This window comes from Corvus brachyrhynchos, unplaced genomic scaffold, assembly GCF_000691975.1.
Source record: "Corvus brachyrhynchos isolate BGI_N302 unplaced genomic scaffold, ASM69197v1 scaffold90, whole genome shotgun sequence".
Taxonomy (NCBI): domain Eukaryota; kingdom Metazoa; phylum Chordata; class Aves; order Passeriformes; family Corvidae; genus Corvus; species Corvus brachyrhynchos.
The window spans coordinates 5,184,129-5,203,713 of record NW_008236932.1 but is presented as its reverse complement, the minus strand read 5'-3'; the positions used below and the strand labels follow the sequence as shown (position 1 = coordinate 5,203,713).

Here is a 19,585-nt window from a genome sequence, read left to right as displayed (position 1 = left end):
GAAAGGAAAGATAGGTGCAGAAATACACAATGAAGTCCTAGAAATTCTGTCTTGGAGGAAGGTTGAAAGGGCCTAAAGCACTCTTCATCTTGGTCTTTCAGATTAACAAATGAAGTCACCAACACCCAGGAGAAGGGGGACAATGTTTTTTCAGAGGAGAAAACTGCAGCAGAGAGATGAGATGGACTCAACCAGATTGCACAAAAAGATACTAAGTTAGGAAGGAATAGAAACCACTGGTGCTGGCTACCAGCCCTGCTGTGCTTCTGGCTGATAGCAGTCCTCCAGGGCCAAAAGCATGAAAAAGAGGCACTTACAGCTTTCCCATTTTCCAGCCAGGTGACAGTAGGGACTGGAAGGCCTGTCGCCGTGCACCGCAATGTCACCACGGACCCAAAGGTGATGTTTTGGGATTCAGGAGCCTTCAGGATTCTGGCAAACACTGTAGGAGAAGACAAAGGTGATAGCTGAATGATGATGTAAAGCTGAGGCTGGTGCTGACATGGGGGTGCTCCCTTCCCAGTGGGTCTTGATGTAAGTCACAGCTCCGTGAATAAAAGTAGAGAAAAGAACAGGCTTCCCAGTGAGTGACGGTCATGGGAGAGAGACGAGGAGGAGAAAAAAAGTATTCAGTGTGGTTACATTCTGCACCTTACAGACCAAAAGTTTACCTCTGGAATTTCTGTGTCAAGTCCAAGGCCTCAGAGGAGGTAATGTGCAAGAAAACCAAGAGCAAACTCTTCAGTAGCATGCAGATGGAACAACTTACAGCAAATAAGCAGCAAGCTACCACGCTGCCCTGCCCAGGATGACCTCCTGCAAAACTTGTTCCAAACCATCAAGGAGGACCACCAGTGTGGACATGAAGGTTAAGGGTCAGATAAACATCTCAGTATGAATGCAGTGATTAGGACTTGCTATAGAGCCCTGCAAACTGGCATTTTCCACACAACAAGCTGCCCTAAGGGGAGAGAGTCTAGCATCAAACATCAAGGTATGAGAGAATGGCTGGCAAAACTAGGAAGATGAGATTGCAGTGGGAAAGTAGATTCTTAAAGTGGCTTCTCTTTTCTACTGTTCTTGCTCCTTTTGTGGCAATATGGTTACAGGGCACTTTGCAGATAAGCAAGATAAGCATTCTTTTCCCCCCTCCCTTCCCCTTTTTTTTGTTGTTGCTTTTGGGGTTTTTTGGGTGGTTTTTTGTTGTTTTGCTGTTTTGGAGGCATGTTTTTGTGAGGGGGAAGGGTGGTTGCCTGGAAAAAAAAACTGTATTTTTGCTGAAAACTTATTTTGATCCAGAAACACAACCCTGGCAGTCTTCTAAAGCTGCTGTACTTGGACCATATACAGAAAAGCAGAGAAGAGAAATTTCCCACCTGGAACATTTGAGTTTTGACCTAAAATTTTTAATGGAAACACAGAATGTCTGCACAGAAGCAGGCTGAATATCACTGTCATTTCTAACTTTTTCTCATGCCTAGTGAGTAACACCTTCTGGACCACACAGCAGTGTCTAAAAGTCTCCATCAAAAACATTAATAAGCAGAGAAGTTTCTCTTGGACTTGTCAGAAAAGCCTGAGATCTTGTTTGCCACTTTTTCTATCTCTGTGTTTCTCCTTATCAACATACTTCACCATGCCACAGTCTTCCATTTTCCCTGTTCAGAGTTAGAACATCTGTCCCCACTATTTGGCATGGGAAGGCTTTGTCTGCAAAATTTCAGTTGAACTGAAAATAAAGTACATGCTTTCCACATAGTCCTTCCACCCAGTTCTGACCTGGTATGCAGCTGAGATTTGTTTTAACAAAACAAAGCTTTTTGCTCATGGATAAGTAGCAGTAGGAGTTAATTTCAGCATGGAAACCTTTTTGTCTTAAGAGTACAGTTATTCAACAAGCTCTTGGGCAGGAGTTTTTAGGAAGATTAAATTTCATTTAGTGAAAATGGTGAGAGGATAAATATTATATTGAGCTTCTTAATTCTTCTGTGTGCTCCAAGCAATCCCACTATCTTTGCTCAGTGTCACTTGCTTGAAATCAAAGCAGAGCAGCATCAGGCTTCTGCACCCCCTACCCCTCAGTGAGGCAGCAGGTATTAAACTCTATCAGTAATAAGCAAAGCTGCAGTCGCTGGCCAGGGGCTTTTCTCATGAATAATAAGTAAAATGAAACCTTTGTCTGAAGTTTCGCTTCAGGCCATTAACACCAGATGGTTTTGAATTCGGACCCAAGTTTTGCATGCTAAGCTCATAATTATTTTTATACTTCATTTGGAGGAATACTAAACTTTGGGGCCTGTCCTCTGGCAGCAGTTACATTCACATGGCTCCCGCTGAAGCCAGCGTGTTAGCTTCCAGAGTTGGAATATGGCCCTTAGTGCTTTCCTTGTGCTGCCCAGTGTGCTGCTGGGACCCTGCCCTCCTGACGCTGCTCTCTGACTCTGCTGCTCGGATCCTGCCCAGTTAATACCAAAGTGACAAATTACCAGCACCCAGTTAGCTGATGCTGGATGGTGGCACATATGTCCCCCTCTGTACTAGCTGCTCTTCCAAAATCTGCTAGGATCTTTCAGCCAGGAGGAAAAAAGGCACTCTTTGAAAGAGGCAATAGCACAGGCAGGGTGCAAACCCACAGTAAGCACTGTGGCGGGCCCAGCTCATGCATGGCATGGTGCCTGTGGGGAGGTCCAAAAGCTGCATTCCACTTCCCAGGGTCCTCCCACCAGCACTGATCACTGCACTTGCTTTAGTAGCCCAGCACACTGCTGGGTGAGCAGCTGTCGGCCAGCATAGGGACGGCAAAGTGTCAGACCATTCTTAAAGTCCTAAAACACCAAATACAGGGATAAAAGTCCAGCAAACAGCTGCCAAACATTCACATGTTTCTGGTAGCAAGTACTGCAGGGAGGGATGGTTAAATAAAATTTGGCATATAAGAAGCTAAGCTGATTTCCAAAGTGTGGAAGAATTGAAATTCCTTCTATCCCCTGTGCTACCACATACACTTTTCAGGAGCTTCAAAATTGAAGTTACAGGTTTAATTCTTTAACATTACAAGTATTTATATTTGCATGTGTTTAAAAAATATTTTACTTAAAGTTTAGCTACATATTTTAAGTACTTAACTGTAGATGGTATTACTGGAATAAACTGGGGAAAGGGGGAATGTTATTGTTTTATTTTTAAATGAGAAATTTCGTGGTACAAGGGCCAGAATTCCTGGGTCCCAACAGGTTTTGGAGAACAGCTGATTGGCTGATCCAGGACACATTCTCCAAAGGCTCTTAATGACTCTGGGGAAGAGGATGAAAAAATAACAGCAGCTATTCCTCACCCACATAATCTATGAGTAGATGATCAACACACTGCCATTGCTGTCAGACATGAGTGCTGTGGAAAGGTCAGGATGGGATGTGTAAGCACAGCCAGTGTCACCTTCCATCTGTGCAAATCCGGGTAAGAACACCAGGATGAGCTCAGGGTCCATTTTGGCAACTGCATGAGCAACACAATCTGTCCTGTAGCTAAATGGCAAAACTTAGTCCCCAAAACTATGAATTTTCTGCCCCCCTCCTCCCCCAAATTACACAAGGAAAGAAAAGAGGCAAAGGCAAGGAAGAAATGGCAAATCTGATGGTGCAGCTGGCAGGAAGAGGTGGATGAAAGGCAGGATGAGGAAGGATCAGGAAATAGCAATAAATGTTTGTAAAATTCACATTATTTGATGGGCTCAGGAACATGTCTTGTTCTCAGTTTTCCTCAGAGTGGGAATTTCCAGCAATCAGGTGATTTCTAATACTTCCATTATTTGTCTGCCTGTTCCAGATCCTCCTGAATGTGGATTTTGCCAGGACCTTTGCTTGTTTAGTTACATTCCCATTACAAGGTTAGCATCAATACTCCTGGGCTCTCTGCACTGGATTTACCCAAAGGCATGCCAAAAAGCAGTGAGGGAAAGTGGGCAAAGAGAGCTTCATTTATTTATTTATTTTAGTGGAAAATGAAAGAGAGGAGCTGTAAATGAAATCCAGACAGCTAAAAGCCAAGCCAGCATGTCAAATTTCACTCCCAAGCCCCTTAATAAATGTGGGGTTTTTTTACAGCCTTGGTAAATGATGTGCTGTGCACTGCAGGGCTCACTAGGAGGTATCTGTACCGTGGCCAGCTGCTCTCGTTTCTGAGAATTACGTAACATCATCCAGTCCAAACAGTAGGGCTTTAATTCAGTCACAAAATTTTTATACAATAAAAAGATTAAAGCAGTGTACCCTCCACCCTGCCCCCACTTTGAATGGCTAACTCTTTCCAGGTGACTTTTTTCCCCATTGCCTTTGATTGAGCTATATTTCATTTCCCGGTTTTGGGGTCTGGTCCCGCAGTCCTGGCAGATGCCTGCCCTCAGTCTTGGTAAAGACTATTTTTTTTGTTAAAGCAGGCTGGATTTGGCCAGTCACAACCAGACAGCTCTGTAGGTGGCTTGGGGCCATGCTGCTGCTTTTGGGAAAAGACAGACTGATGCCCAGAGCACCAGGACTGGTCAAGCACTTGGTTTGGGATGTGGGGCAGGTTGCTTTTCCTCCAGAGGCCACAGTTACTTTGGTGAACCCTGTATTTAAGAGAACATGAGCAACACTCTCCCGTGTACATGAACTAACCCAGCCTGTCAACATCCACAGGTGTTAACATCCAAGAGTTGTTGCTAGTACTGCCATACTGTAAAGCATCCCCAGTAGTCCAAACCAACGTAAGGCCCGGTTTTGGCTCCTAGTGGAGTTAAATTTGTGTTGGCAACCACCTGGCAACATTCCCTTCCCACTGCACCCCAAGCCTGCCCTATCATATGAGCCAGACCCAGTATGTTCATCCTGCCAGATCTTATCTCTCAACCTGCTTCACTTTCCCCAGCTGCTTTATCATGAAACATGGCCTTTTGGGTGATTGAAAGCAGTTCTTAAGCATAATTTTTTTTTTTCCAGCTAAGCTGCAGAACACGGTGCATAAAGGCAAATCCTGTGTGCGGAAGGTGTTTTCCTTTGGGTCCAGTGTTGTTTTGAGATCCAATGTGTCTACATTGTCACAGGAACTACAATATAGGATACAATACTACATATTGTATCGGAAGCTCTCCTGATGTAAACGTCCTGGCAAAATTCTTGCACTGTGCAGAATTCATGTGTAAGTACTTAGCTAAATTGCAAGCATTTTTGTGTTTGTGTTCACCAGTGTTCCTGTAGCTCTTTCATACCTGAAGCATGAAAGATCAAAATTACTTCTCTGCAGAGGTGTTCTCTGGTCTTCGACTTCGCTTACGAAGCCATAAAAAAATATTTATGCTTGCCAGTTGTATGCTCCGAAGAACCATGAACTTGTGCCACTGTGATTTTCGCCAGTGAGAAGTCTGTTTGTCTAACTCCCCTTTCAGATTCATTCAGCTCTTATTCATTTACTCTTCCTAACAAGCCTAAACTAGGCAGTCAAGGAGAGGTAAAAAGCAGAGGGACTACCATTTCCTTCGCACTGGTGAGAGATGAGGGAATGTCTGACAAATACATTTTTAAACACATACAAACCTGCAGCATTTGTGTTTCCTAGCATTAGGTAACCCACATAAAATCAAAAAAATTCTTGAAATACCTGGGCAGAGAACAGACCACACACCATGCTTATGGATCAGGGGTCACAGAGACAGCCACGCTGAGCTGTGTGCAGCAGCTAATTGCGTTCCAAGATCTGGGGCTGACCAGGCAAGACACAATCTCTGCAGATGACATGACAGAACTGAATCCCACCTTGGAGAACAAACAAATTCTCCAGCAAGGACAGTCAACCACTCTTCTCGCAGCAGCAGCAGCAGCTTCTGTGCGCGGCTTAGCACTTCCAAAATGGGGATGGGTTAATAATTAAACCCCAAGATAACTGCAAGGTCAGTTTCACTTTGATCTCCAAGTATTTCTTAGCAAAGTTGCAGTATTTACGTTTTTTGTAAGCCTACCAAGTAAAAGCAAAGAGGAGCAGAACAGCTCAGGCAAAGCTGATATGAGATACTTTCATTTATCTCTTTCAAATTCCTCCCCTATTTTTATTTAATCCATGTAAAAACATGCTTATTGCTAGAGAACCATGTGTATACAAGCTATCAAAAGAAAAAGATGTACAAATGCAGTAGGAAATGCACACAACCACTGTATCATTACTCAAGGAACAGCACTATCATGTATGGGGCCCAAAAGAGCAAGCTGAGGAAGAGCTGTAAGCAAGTTGTAAGCAAGCAGTATTTTATCATCCATTGCCCCTCACCCTGTTATTGTAGTAACCTGGGAGTTTAAGCCTCCAATGCATCTGAAATATCTGCATCTCAAGATCTCCAAGCTCTTCTGGCTCGTCATATATTATTTGGGAGACTTGTGTCTTGTCATAGTTCTTAAAACATCATGCAGCATAGGCCAGACTCCACAGCAATACATAAACACTCAACCTGGAGCCTGAGGCTGTGAGATGGGCACCAGGGACAGTTCAAGGTCTGTGTGGAAGGAAGATGGAGTAAGACACAACATCTCCATCCTGAATCATATGCCTTCAGATTCAGAGCTGTAGTGTCTGATATCAAAGCAAACTTTTCTTGGCAAGGCAATAAACTTTCAAGATAACTTTATTTTAGGGCGGACTCCTAAATTTATGGGTGGTAGGACAATTTGCATTAGCAGAAGGACTCATATGATGGTAAACACATCAGCCACTGACTTCTCAGCTGTGAAAGACTTTATACTGCATGTAATGTCTCTGGAATCCTAAAAGGTGACACCACAAACATGCAAAGATATAATAACCAGGAGTAAAATGTAAATAGATAGCTTATATCCTGTGTAACTATATAAAACCCATTCTGTACAAGTGTTCATCTCTGTATACAGAACAAACACCAGATTCAAGGACAAGTGAGGATAACATGTTCAGATTACTTCCCAAGGAAATGAATGAGGAAATTCTTCTCATGTCAGTACTGGTCTTATATATGTGTTTTATTTCTTTGAAGGAAAGACCCTTTTAAGCTTCCCCATGCTCTGTCTCATCTACAGTATAGAGATATATCAGGTGCCATTTAACTCTGCTTCTACCCACTACTGCATGTGAAATTGGAAAGGCAGGTCCCAGCCTCCCAAAGTCGAGGAGCAATTCCTTTGCTTGTTCCATTTGTGATCACAACCCACCGTGACTGCTGCCAAGTCTACCAGTCTGTGTGCACGTAGTGAAATCTTCATGCCTACGCACAAGTCTCCCTTTCCCTCTCCCACTCTAAGGAATTGAGCAAGCAGCAGTGGGGAATCACTGGGATGCCCAAAAACGAGATAATCCATGCATCATCCTGGCATCTGGTCTCCACCACTGGGTAACAGCAATGCCATAAATTTAATTACAATGTCATGTGAAAGTACTTCCTTTCACCTACTTTAAAGTGCTACTGGCAATAGCTGCTAGGATGTTCCTTAGTTTGGAGGACAGCAAGAGCCGGTTCCCTGCTCACCTTATCTATCATGCAAGCTTGATTTTTAGTGTTGAAAGCTCATCTAGCTCCTCCTACGTCAGAGACCCATCTTTGTTCCAAATTCTCAACTCCCTGTTTGATATGCCCTTTTTGTGAGGGGCTATCTGGGGCTCCAGCCACTTCAGGATACTAGTCTCAGTTTGTTCTGCCCCACTTTATCTGAAAGCTATGGATATTCTCTATCCTCTACTCCCTTCATTGTTCTGCAGGAAGGTCATGACTTCTAGCTAGCCAACAGTTTACAACAGAGAGGGATTTTAACTGCCATATCTTTTTTTTTTCCTCAAAACCACAATTCATGCAATGATGTGAGAAGGTCATAAATTTTTCAAGTGCCTTCCCAAACTCTTTGTTAGGGGAAAGAGGTTTTTGTGAAAGGAAATAGCAGGCTCAAACGCTTCTTAAAGAAGATTTGAGTGTATGTGCCTTCTCCGAAGCCTCATGCTCCCAGGAAGCCTGCACTGCCCTTCCTCAGTGCCAGAGGCCATCCTGTGACAATGACTCGAAGGCAGCATGAACCTCATGCCAATGACACTGAATAGCTCACACTTACTTGCCATTTGCTGAAGGTCTGGGGCTGTTTTCTTCCTCCTGCAGCTCGCCTGTTACCCTGTAATTAGGGCTATGGTTGTATCTGCGGCATCTGGGATCCTTGGGATGCCTCTGATGAATGCCGTAGGTAGGAGGAGATTTAATGAGATATTCTGGGGTTTCAGTTACACCCACACCACCCCGCTGAGGCCAGTCAAATACTTTGGTGTAATTACAGGCAAGATTGGTCTTACCCTGTAATGCTCCCTCACCCCAAACCATTTGCAATTTTTAAAAGCAAACTGCAGTATTCACCATTTACTGTCATAAAACAGTGCCTGCAGGTACATACACCAGCATCAATGCAGACAGAAGGCTGTCCTTTCCCAGAGTTTCTGCCTCTGCTCAAGGCAGAGCCAAGACTCCTCTTCAGTGTTGGTATTAGAATTTCCAGGAGGAAATTTCACACTCTACTTAAATGACAAACTGCAAACTTCCTTGCCAGTCTGCTCTTTGGTAATTCACCTCACCCAAAACACTCTACCTCAAAAGATGATGCAGATAAAAATTCAGATTTCACGCTGAAATCTAATCCATAGGAAATGCAGCAAGGCAACAGTCCTGACAGGCTGCTTCAGTGGTCTCTTGGTATCTCCTTTTCCTACATCATCTATGGCAAGTGCAGGCAAGTTGACACAAAAGCATAAAAAACTTTCTGGATGACATATCAGGAGTCAGTTTTCATTAGAAATACAGACCATCTCTGGAATCCAAATTGATAGAATTATCTGCACTAAATACATGCTTTTATTCCTGTTACTTGAATTTTGATGTGACTTTCCAGTCTGTTGATTTATCTAGGAAGCAAATTTGTCCCAAGACTATATAAGACATCCAAAAAACAGCTGAAGGAAGCTAGTGCTTTACACCTACAGGGATAGCCTCTTAACTAAGTAGCAATGGCTTTGCTTTCTATTGTCAAATAGTTTGCCATCCCCTCAATGGCACGTGAATTAGACAAAATTATTTTTAAAAATCTAGACCAAATCTGGCGGATCCTTTCTTCTAAAGGGATGATTCTCCAAGGAAAACCTTCCTATTTTTAAGACTAAGGCAGTTCTCAGAAGTGGCTTACAGGGGAACATTTTTGTGGCCTGTGGTAGGGTATTATTTTAGTAGCTAGTAATAAGCAATAAAATGTGGCCAGGAAAAGACTTCTATCTACCAGGGCTGGAACTCAAAATCAAACAACATCTAAGTCAGGAGAGTGTGAGGAGCATTGCTTCTACCCTTGTTTTGATTTCATTGTTTTATTTGCAGCCACATAGTAGCACAGGATGAAGTGGAGCAGCAACATTTCAGCAGAGAGAGGAATGAAATGGCCTAGTTAAAGAAAGGGTCAGTACTCCTCAACCAGCGCCTCTTCATACACTTGGAAACTGCAGAGATTTGAACCAAAAATGTTAATAAATCCATGGAGAATACAGGTAAATTTTTGTTAAACACGCTGGGTCTTCTAACATTTGCTCTGGCTAATTTGTTTGTTTCCTTACAGTTTTATGATTGCTAATTTCTGGACGTGTCTGTAGAGTGATGACTTCAAAACTAAACATTATCACACAGTATACTCCTGAATTCCACAAGTCTCTGGTGCCACAGGCTGGAGATCAAGCTCAGTTTTGTGTAAATCACAAGATGGAGTTGCACCTAACTCAGTACACAACCAACAGGACCATCCACTTACTCTTTCCTCTCACACAGCAGTCCCTGTATTTATCACCTTTTTCTTTACTTGTAAACATTAAAAATACATCACTGGGCAAACTGGAACTTCAGAGTTCTAGCTGGATACAACACCTAGAAAGACACAACAGAAAGTTTGTTCCTCATCCTCAGGGGAAGAAAAACCTTCTGCACACCAAGTTCCACTAGGCTGTTCACCCTGTCTTCCTACATCAGAAGACTGCCACTCATGCTGCTGCCAGATTAGAAGGACATCTCTCAGAAGAATATTTTGCCTTCTGTTGTGTTAGTGCTTATTCCACCACAACCCTTTGTACATTTCAGTGACAATAACTCCATTAATTTCCAGAAAATGCTCTTTCATCAGTTGAAGATAAAAATAAGGCTAAGGCTGAAACATGGTTTATGGCTTTGTATTTCATTTATAAGCAGGTGTTACTTCTAAACTGTCAGAAATTCATGGTGAACTTTTCAATTTCTTTTGTGATTTTTTTGTTTTGAAGAATGAGGAAGGGCATATAGGACAGGAGCCCATTCTACCAATTCACAAAGTGTCACTTTCCTTCCCCCAAGAACAGAAGAAACATTCTCCGAAACAAAGCAAAAAACTGAGCCCAGGTCAGGCAATGACACCCGTAAATCATCACAAAAATTACTGGTTTGTGGCTGTTCTGCAAGAGACACTTCTTATTTCATGCAGGAATTTACTTTGAATATACTTTGAATACTGGATATAAGGACAATATCTGAAAAAGATAGCAAGAGATTAAAGCAAAACCATCCAATGGAATTTATTTCACATATTAAGAAAAAATTAACAAGGCAGCTTCACTCTGTGTCTGAGTGATAAGCATGCTCATAACAGGAATATTGCCATGCCTTTCACCACACAAGAGCTCATGGCTTTTAATGTATTCTTTTAAAATCACACGATTCATACATAATGGATATGGAAAATACCATTCTTAACACACATCAAATGTTGGGGGCTGCAGAGGGTGTACAGTTTTAGGCAGCAGGCCCAGAAGCTGAATCTGAAAATCTCTCACATAGCTTTTGTGGAGCCAGTCCTATTAATGGACTGGATCAATGTCACTGCAAATACCAACAAAAACCAAAATTCCTCCTGTTCTACTGCCTATGTACATAAATAGCTGTCCAACACATAAGGGAAAAAAACAGACTAAAGTCTTACAGACCCTACACATTCCAAATGCTCAGAGGATGCCCAAAAAATGCCTTCTTGGCACACCTTAAGTCTTTATACCCTGCCCTGAATTTTCACTGACATCAATGGGAATTTCTGCATTTGATGACAAATCTCAACCCTATTGATGGCAATTGCTGCTCCCCAATTTATTCCCAAAGGAATGATTTCTTATTTCAGATAAAGCTGGAACATCTTAGCCATCTCAGTCAACATCTTGCTAATAAACTTCAACCTTCAGACATCTATGTGAACTACAGGTCAGGTAAGCAAGCAAATGCTTCTATTTGACCATAGTCCTGAATCTGGGATTCATCCAGGAACTTTTCAGCCAGAGATTCACTTTGAGCATCAATACAGCAAACAACAGGAAATCTGTGGAAATCCTTTGGCAATGTACTGCTTCATTGAGTATATAAATACTCTTCTAGGTTTAGCAGAAGTTTACATTACCAAAACTGAAAATGCAGTGATTAAAAAGCTAGTTAGCAAAATGCTTAAGATCATAGAAAATTAATAAAAACTGCAGGTCAGAAATGTTACCTCCAGGAAATTAAAAACACATTTCTTGGCAAACGTAATATTGTTCCTTTATCTCAATGCACAAGCTACCTTCTGTAGACATCCATGGATGTACAGTAGCAAGAGGAAGTCATCTTCACATGCTAGTTTTAGCAGACCCAACAAACTCAACATTTCTTGTTTTGCTTTGCAGAGTAGTGTGGAAAAGGCTGTTTCTGCCTAATGCACTTCTGCTTCATACCAGTACTTTCACTAGTCCTTCTTTTCATAAGTTGAGTGGGCTGTAACTAGAAGAACCAAGTGAGTGAAATACAACCATACAGCTTCTGCACAGCTGCGAACCAGCTCACTAGTGGAGAACCAATTTATGATGACCCCAGCACATGTCAGAAAGAACCAACCCTACTCCTCTGAGGCATTCCTCAGAGCTAAACCAAGGACATGTCATTTTACTGCTACAGGACACACCAAGATCATAAAAATTTTGTGTAACCCTTCTTCAGGAGTGCTGCCTATCTTGCACGGTCTCTCACTTGGCCCACTTGGCCAACACTTGCCCCTTGTATCCCTTCTCCATCCCTTATCTCCAGAGCCTATTCCCTGATGTTAAATCAAGGGGATGCTCCATGGCCTGTTTATTTTCTTAATATCCTCCAGGCACCCCAAGCAGGCTTTCACTGAGAGCAGTGCTGTCCACAGAATCAGCACAGCTCCCAGTAAAGAGCCCAGCTCTTCCCACAAACCTAACAGTTAGGTCCATTATGATCATGTATGTACCACTTGTGGATTATGCCTTTTAAAAAAAGGATCTATTTCACCATCACTTGTCCAAATTCATGTGGGTTTGCCCCAGACTTGGAGAAAAGATGCAAAAAGGAAGGCTTTTAAATCCTTTTAATTAAAATCCTAACTCAGGATTAATTTATTAGAATTCATGACCTAAGCCCTGGTGCCTGAAGCACGCCCTGGGAAAGCAAACAGGCTGCCCTAACTGGGGACAGGTCTGTGCAGGGTGAAGCACCCACAGAATCCTTATCTCTTTCACTACATTCCCTGATGAAAATCGGAATCTGAAAAATCTGTTCTACTACGAGAGGCCTCCAAAGTTTTCTTTTTCGTGACAAGAACTGCACCTGAATTTTCATCTAAAACCTGTTGCTCATATTATTTCAACTTTGCTTTAAAAATAATAAAACTTTAAAAATACTAAAGCTGTACTTTAAAAGTAATAAATAGAGGCCAGTATTATGAATGCTGAGGAAAGCTGACAAGGAATAGAAGAAAAAGTATTTGGAAAATCAAAATAGCAGCATTTTTTAAACAGTTCTACCTCGGACAACTGAAACCAGACAAGTGGGACCACAAGGTAGCTCAGGAGTGTTAACATTTGAGCCAAGATTGTTGTCAGTTTGAACAAGTGGCTCCTGCGCAATTCATTGTATGTACTTGTGACTTGCTGTAATTTCTGGGCCCAACTTGAGCAAGTCATTGAAGCATGTGCCTGATCAAAATTACATTAAGGAGCCTGATTGCCTGCAGAAGACAGAGTCAGTCTTTCAAGATCACCTCTGCACTTTGAGCACTAAAGCTAATTGCAGGATGTGAAATCCTAGAAAATAAGGGGCTAATGTGTATGTCTCAAACACTGATGGCCATATAGCTGTGGAGCCAACCAAGGACTGTTGGGAGCAACAGCCAATTACCAGCAATAGCTGGAAGTAGGGCAGTACATTTCTGGAGCAAGTGTCCTTGTTCTGGCTCCTGGAGCTCCTGGAGCTAAGCACGACAGAGTACAGCAGAGGTGCAGGAATGAGGCCAGTGAACAGGCGTGGAATGTAAGGGGGGATCAAGAGCACCCAAGATCCCTGAAGCCCCCCAACCCATTTCCAGAAAGGTCTACAAGTCTGGGCTGCACATGAAAACTCATTTGCATAGAGAATGAGAAATTTAGCTCCAGCCCACGAAACCTTCACTATAAAAAGGACTACAAGGCCTGGATATACATGCGTTCCAGGAGCCTGCATACCCCATCAGCTGGATTGATGCTGGAGCCAGGACTGGTGATACCTCCCTCTTCCTTTCTTCTTTTCATTCTCTCTCCTCCTCTTTAATCCCTCTCTCTCTCTCTCTCTCAGTCCCTCTCCTTCCATCCTAGCCCTTTCTCCAAAACCCTCTGCCCTGTGCTTATCTAGGAGGTCGGGGATTAACATACACGTTTCCATGCCAAATGTGTAATTTACTACTAAAACTTTGTAAGTTTTTGCAGGCCCTCTTCCTTTTGTCATTTCTTTCAGCCATATGAGGATCTATCATTCTTGGGTGCTCCCTTCCCTGCAAGGGTGGGATGCCACACGGGACTAATGCTGGACCCATTAAAATGGAAGCACACAACAAATCAGGATCCATGTGATCTAGATCTAGCTAGGCATAAATATTTACACTGCTCTTTGAATGGACATTTGCCTTGGAATTAAATATTCATAGTTAACCGGCCATGCTTAGTCATTTTATTTTAATATTAAACCATGCTACACAGACTGGTGACTCCAGTGAATACTAAGGACCAGGATTTAATAAAAAAATATTGAAGTGTTGTTACAGAGAAACAATAAACAACAATTTTCATAAATTTTCTGAACATAATGAATGCTCAAAGAATACTGGAGTGTGATTTTCCTGCTTTGATTAATTTTAGTATATTATTTACTAGGAGTTACTTTAAAATACTGATACTAATGGGGTAGGAGAGGCAGGAGGGGAGGGATACTAAATATTATAATAAAAGTGAGGGTGATGTGTGTGCATACGTACTTGCATGCATACACAGATGTGTGCAGAGGTAGTTATGCTAAATATGCACGAGAATTAATCTAAAATACTGTGAGGGGAAGGGATTTGCATGCACAGCAAGCTGCAGTCAGGATTAATACCTTTGGACTTTGGAAGCCAAAAATGTAAACTAAACATGTGTCAGTCTAGTTTGGGTGGCCACCCAAAATTAGATATATTATATAGGTGTCCTACCAGAGAAACCAAGGTGAGCCTGGAGAAGAGCATTTATTTATTCACCCAACACAGGAATGGAACATGAGGGGATAATTTGTGTGGGAGCATTGAACTGCTACTGATTAATTAGGAACTAATCTTCTTCATTTTAAAAAGAGCACACATACACACCCCAAGCATGGTATTTGTGGATTATTTTGCCAGTCCTTGAATTAACAGGCCACTGCATAATTCTGGAGATAGAGATAAAACAAGGCATTAACCTTAGCAGCCTGGATTTTTGGTGCAATTCCAGCTTGTTTTTAGATTCCCTAACTAGCTCTGGCAGATCTGGAACAATAAAATTGCAGTGCCGGAGGCCCTTCAGCATGGAGATGGCATTTGTGTGCATGGCACCAAGTAGTTGCCATTCACCGTTTAACCCTTTACAAGCCTTTGCCCATTGTTTCAATGACAGGGACCAAACTAAAACCCAGGACTCAAGCTGTTCACATCCAGATCCAGCTGTTTTCAGTTTGCCTCACTGCCTGGGAGAAGTACCTGTCTGAATCTAGATTAAGAATAGCTGCCTTCCTGTTTGAAAGCTATTTAAGGAATTTCTAGCATACACAAAGTCTGTACATATAAATATTAAAAAGGGAGAAAAAAAACCCTGAAAAATTAGTGCATGTTTTCGGAAAACAGTAGATCTACAGAAATGTGTAGTTCAATCTAATATACTCTATACTGCTCCCAGAAGAAAGTCTATGTTCCTCTTAGAAATGGGATTGCACACTAAGTAATCTCTGACTGTTCCAAGCCAAATGTAACCTACAATAGTATTTTGAAGCTTACTAGGTAAATGAAGACCCTTCTCCACCTTCTACAGTACAGTCATTCTGGATCAGAACTAAAAATTCGTTCATCTACTAAATCAGTCATTCCCCACTCACTCCACAAGCCCTTTCCCAACCCAAATTCTCTTACAGGATTCAGGAAGATGAAATGCCTTGTTGCCAACATTTAGGTTCCCCTGCATTCCACTGTTCTCAGCACTCTGAAACTGGTGGTGACTCTCACCACAAAGCAAATACTTTCTGTACATAAGAATTGGACATAGAGCACATAAAGACCAGAAACTGAAAAATCAATCTGATGTTCATTTAGTGGGCAGAAAATGTTCATGTCCACAAAGGGCAAAGTTCTCCTCTCCTCTCCTTACATCACTTACAACCCCATTACATCAGCACAGGAGGCTCTGAAGAAAGTGCTGCTGAACTAAGGGAAAGTGTATAGGGGCAATGGGTGAGGGGTCTCTCCTCTCCTCTCCTCTCCCCTCCTCTCCTCTCTTCTCTCTTCTCCTTTATTATCATCCTCTAGGATGGTTTTGTGGACATCAACATGATACTTTAGTTTAATTCAAGTTAACTGGGTATGCACAAGGGGCTGGCACATGGAGCTTGAGCCTGGTTCAAAAGTTACTCACCTTCCACCACCACAGTTGCAGGTTTCGAATAGGCTGTGCCCAAACTGTTCTTGGCTACACAACGATACTGTCCTGCATCTTCTCTCTGAACATTGTGTATCCTTAAATTCCCAGAATCAAGGACAGCAATGCGAGCAGTCTCCTGCCAAAGGAAGGAGCAGTTGAGGTGAGGACTCTACATTCAGGCTGCACACAAACAGCATCAAAAATTTGTTTGCAAAGATTGGGCTTACATGCATGAAGACTATACATGTTGTCCTACCATTGAAGGATTTGGGGCCAGCTCTTCCTGCTCAGCATTGTCCTGACATACTCACCCATCCCTATTTTTGCAGATCAGTGTATTATAGCTTTGAAAGAGTTCTTACTTAAAAGAATGCTCACAAATACTTTCATCAGTATTTGGCCATACTAAGTAGTAACAAGCATAAAAAATATACATACACAGAGAACATTTGGTTTGTATGTAGATTTATTGCAGATGAAGATATTTATGAGATGAGCCCTGTTTTTCCAAATGTTTCCTTTCTAGCTACTAGCTAGCTACTAGCTAAATACTGTAACTAATGCTAACATTCAACACAGTACAATTACAAATAATTAGCATTACTAAAAACCATTCTCTACTCACCTTTACAACTGTTTCTCCTTTGACCCAAGAAACAGAAGGTTTTGGATTCCCCATTGTAGTGCATGGAAGAACAGCCTTTAACCCTTCTATTATTTCCACATTTATAGGTGGACGGGTTATTTTGGGTCCTAAAATTTTAAAAGCTAAAAATTAAAGTTGGAAAGAAGCTAAGACATAGTAAGACAAATTCAGAAATAACATCAACAATTCTGCTGCTTTTTCTGTGTGTTGCTGGAAGATAGAGCAGTCTTTCTTTGTCATGGACTGCCTTGGTAAGAAAGATCTTTCTTCAGCACAGCATTCAGTTTCAGTTTACGGATGCAAAAGCAGCTAACTTGCATGGGTTATTTGTTTTCCTGAGTGGAGTTTGACAGTCATTTGAATTAGGGCCTGGGATAAAATCCAAATTCAGATAAGAGTATTTCCAGTATTGAAGAATGTTAGCACTCCAGGTTCTGCCACTCTTCACTGAGTAAACACTGTCTTGTCTGAAAGCTCAGATCTGGATTGAATTGATTTTGAAACAGTATTCAGGCTTGCCTCTAGCTCAACAAGAAGAGTATGTAAACTCAATTAATGTCCCTAACTGAAGGGTTTATAACTATGCTAGTGAAAAGGACAACGCAGCATTAAAGAAAAAGGAGTCAAACTCCCTTGAAGTTAATAAGGGATAAATTTAAATTCATTTTACTGAAAAAGGAACATGGCCTATCTTACTCTGAGCTGAGAGTATAAAAGATCATCATCTCCATATTTTGGGAGAACTGACATTTTGAGTCCCTTGCATGATAACAAATCAACAGGAAAAACAAGCTTCAGAGACATCACCTCCTGGCCACCACCTGCAAGTGACTGGGATGCTGTGGAGCTCCAGAATTACCAGACCAGGAGGGCCATCTCATTAGCACAAACAAATCCTTTCCTACAACCAGATGCTTTAGCCAGAATATATCTCTGGTACCCTTTAAAGCATTTGTGTAAATAAATCCAGCCACGTGAGTCCAGCTTTACTGAGTTTGGCACATACATATCTCTGTTCATAGGCAAGAACAAGCCTTTTGCCTTCCATGTGGGATGATGAGATTTACAACATGATGCTCCAGACCATTAAACACTATTATTGAGAGCATCTGAACATAATTTAGTTGAATTTTACATCCTCAGGTAGAAACCTGATTAGTGAAATCTTACTTTTCAAATTCGCCAGGGATCAATGCAGAGGTTTAATCTGCCAAAATGTGCCTCTTTTACAGAGTTTTGCACAAAGGGCATTCTTCAAAGCATCAGGTTTTGTCCTCTGATCCTAGAACAAGTGTGTGTTATTCAAAGTGAATTACCACAGCTGCATTAAGTTACGATCTCATATGCCATATGATGTCTCTGCCTCAAAGGACTGCACCCAGCTTCACAAGAACATGGGTCTGCACTGAGCGTGGATCCCCAGGTGCCATGCATGGAAGTCTGCTCAGGCTTTTGATTAAACACTCACATGGCGTCAGGAAGAAATTGCATTCCCACTTACGCATTTTCACCTGGAGAGCCCCACAGCTCTGGGCAGCTGCTCCAACCCCGTTATCTGCTGTGCAGCAGTACACCCCATCATCACTGTCCTCCACGCTCAGGATGGTCAGGAGCTGCCCATTCCTCTGGATGCTGTACCGTGTGTCAAACAGCCTACAGGGCACAGCACAAATTGTCAGGGACACCACCAGGGATGGAGAGAGGGAATTGCATTTGGATATGCAGGCTGCTGATGGCACTACAAATGACAATAAGCTTTACCTTTGATTTTCAACATGCAAGCAGAAGGGAAGGTGCTGAAAATGTTGAGTTCAGCCTTAAGATTCAGGTTCTCACTAGACCATGCAGTTCCTGACTGCCACTAGTGTAGCAGCAATTTTTCCTCCAACCAGACATTGGTAACATTAAGTAGGTATCATGCTTGGGGTTTTGACTGGCCAAGGACAGGCATGAGCACAAATAATCTTTTCCAGCTAGGTTCTGTTTAAGGTATAATTGCTCAGTGCAAGCCAAAGACTGCTTGTATGGGAAATAGAGCTGGCGGAAGCTTTCCTTCTTCAGGGGAAAAAAAAAAAGGAATTTTTTTTAATTAAACAGATAAAGTTATGGAAATATTTTTACAGTTGTGAAAAAAGACACAAACCAAAAACCATACCCTTTTGTGTCTACGTACTGGAGTGGTTTTGTCTATTTTTTTTGAACAAAAAACCAAACAACAAACTAGTGAAGAAATATGCTTAAGCCATCTGAAATTTAGAGGATTCAAGGACAGCTGTATTTTAATGACCACAGGCTTTAACTGGGAGATTTCAGAGAAATGAAGAAATCCCTGAAGCTGGAGCAACAAAAATATGGGATATTGCAACAAATGTGCAGCAAAGACCAATTTTACATGTGAGCATGATGAGAGAAGTGTGGTGTGTGAGTAGGGGGGATGTGTGTATTCAAGTGTGAGAGCCAGGGAAAGCAGAAAGATGCCAAGAAATCAGAGGGCTAAACTATTGATCTTTATTGCAAAACGGCAAAAGTATAATAAATATAAATAAATAGTATAAATAAGCACTAGTAAATTTCTTTGTGTTTTATTTTCACATCTTTGTTGATGCTTTTAGGAAGCACTTTCATGCAATTGGACTTTGATTCCGATGAAGAGTGGCAAAAGAGTTCTGATCTGAGGATTGTGTCCCAAGCAAACTGGCTGCTATATGTGTCATGTTTTGTCTTTTACTGTTACAAATTGTACAGTAGTTACTGACTAATCTGAATGTACCATTTATGATGTTACAGGCACATATTTCCTTTCAACAGCACTTCACCATTCAGTGTTACATCTCCCTCCACTTTTTCAACATGGGAAAAAAGAGTGCCATGAAGTCATCCATAGTGTAAAAGACATGCTGACTCTGTTCCCTTCTT

General features: G+C 41.8%; 1 protein-coding gene across 1 annotated transcript in view; it reads right to left on the bottom strand.

Annotated features, from left to right (window-relative positions):
• MUSK (muscle associated receptor tyrosine kinase) overlaps positions 1-19,585 on the bottom strand; it is a 57,957-nt gene that overhangs the window by 32,128 nt on the left and 6,244 nt on the right. The window contains exons 3-6 of the mRNA XM_008629204.2: positions 18,171-18,322; positions 16,649-16,776; positions 16,018-16,159; positions 318-442 (exon numbers count right to left, since the gene is read on the bottom strand). Of these exons, the coding sequence (XP_008627426.2) occupies positions 318-442; positions 16,018-16,159; positions 16,649-16,776; positions 18,171-18,322 (547 nt within the window). The remainder of the gene's footprint in view (positions 1-317; positions 443-16,017; positions 16,160-16,648; positions 16,777-18,170; positions 18,323-19,585) is intronic.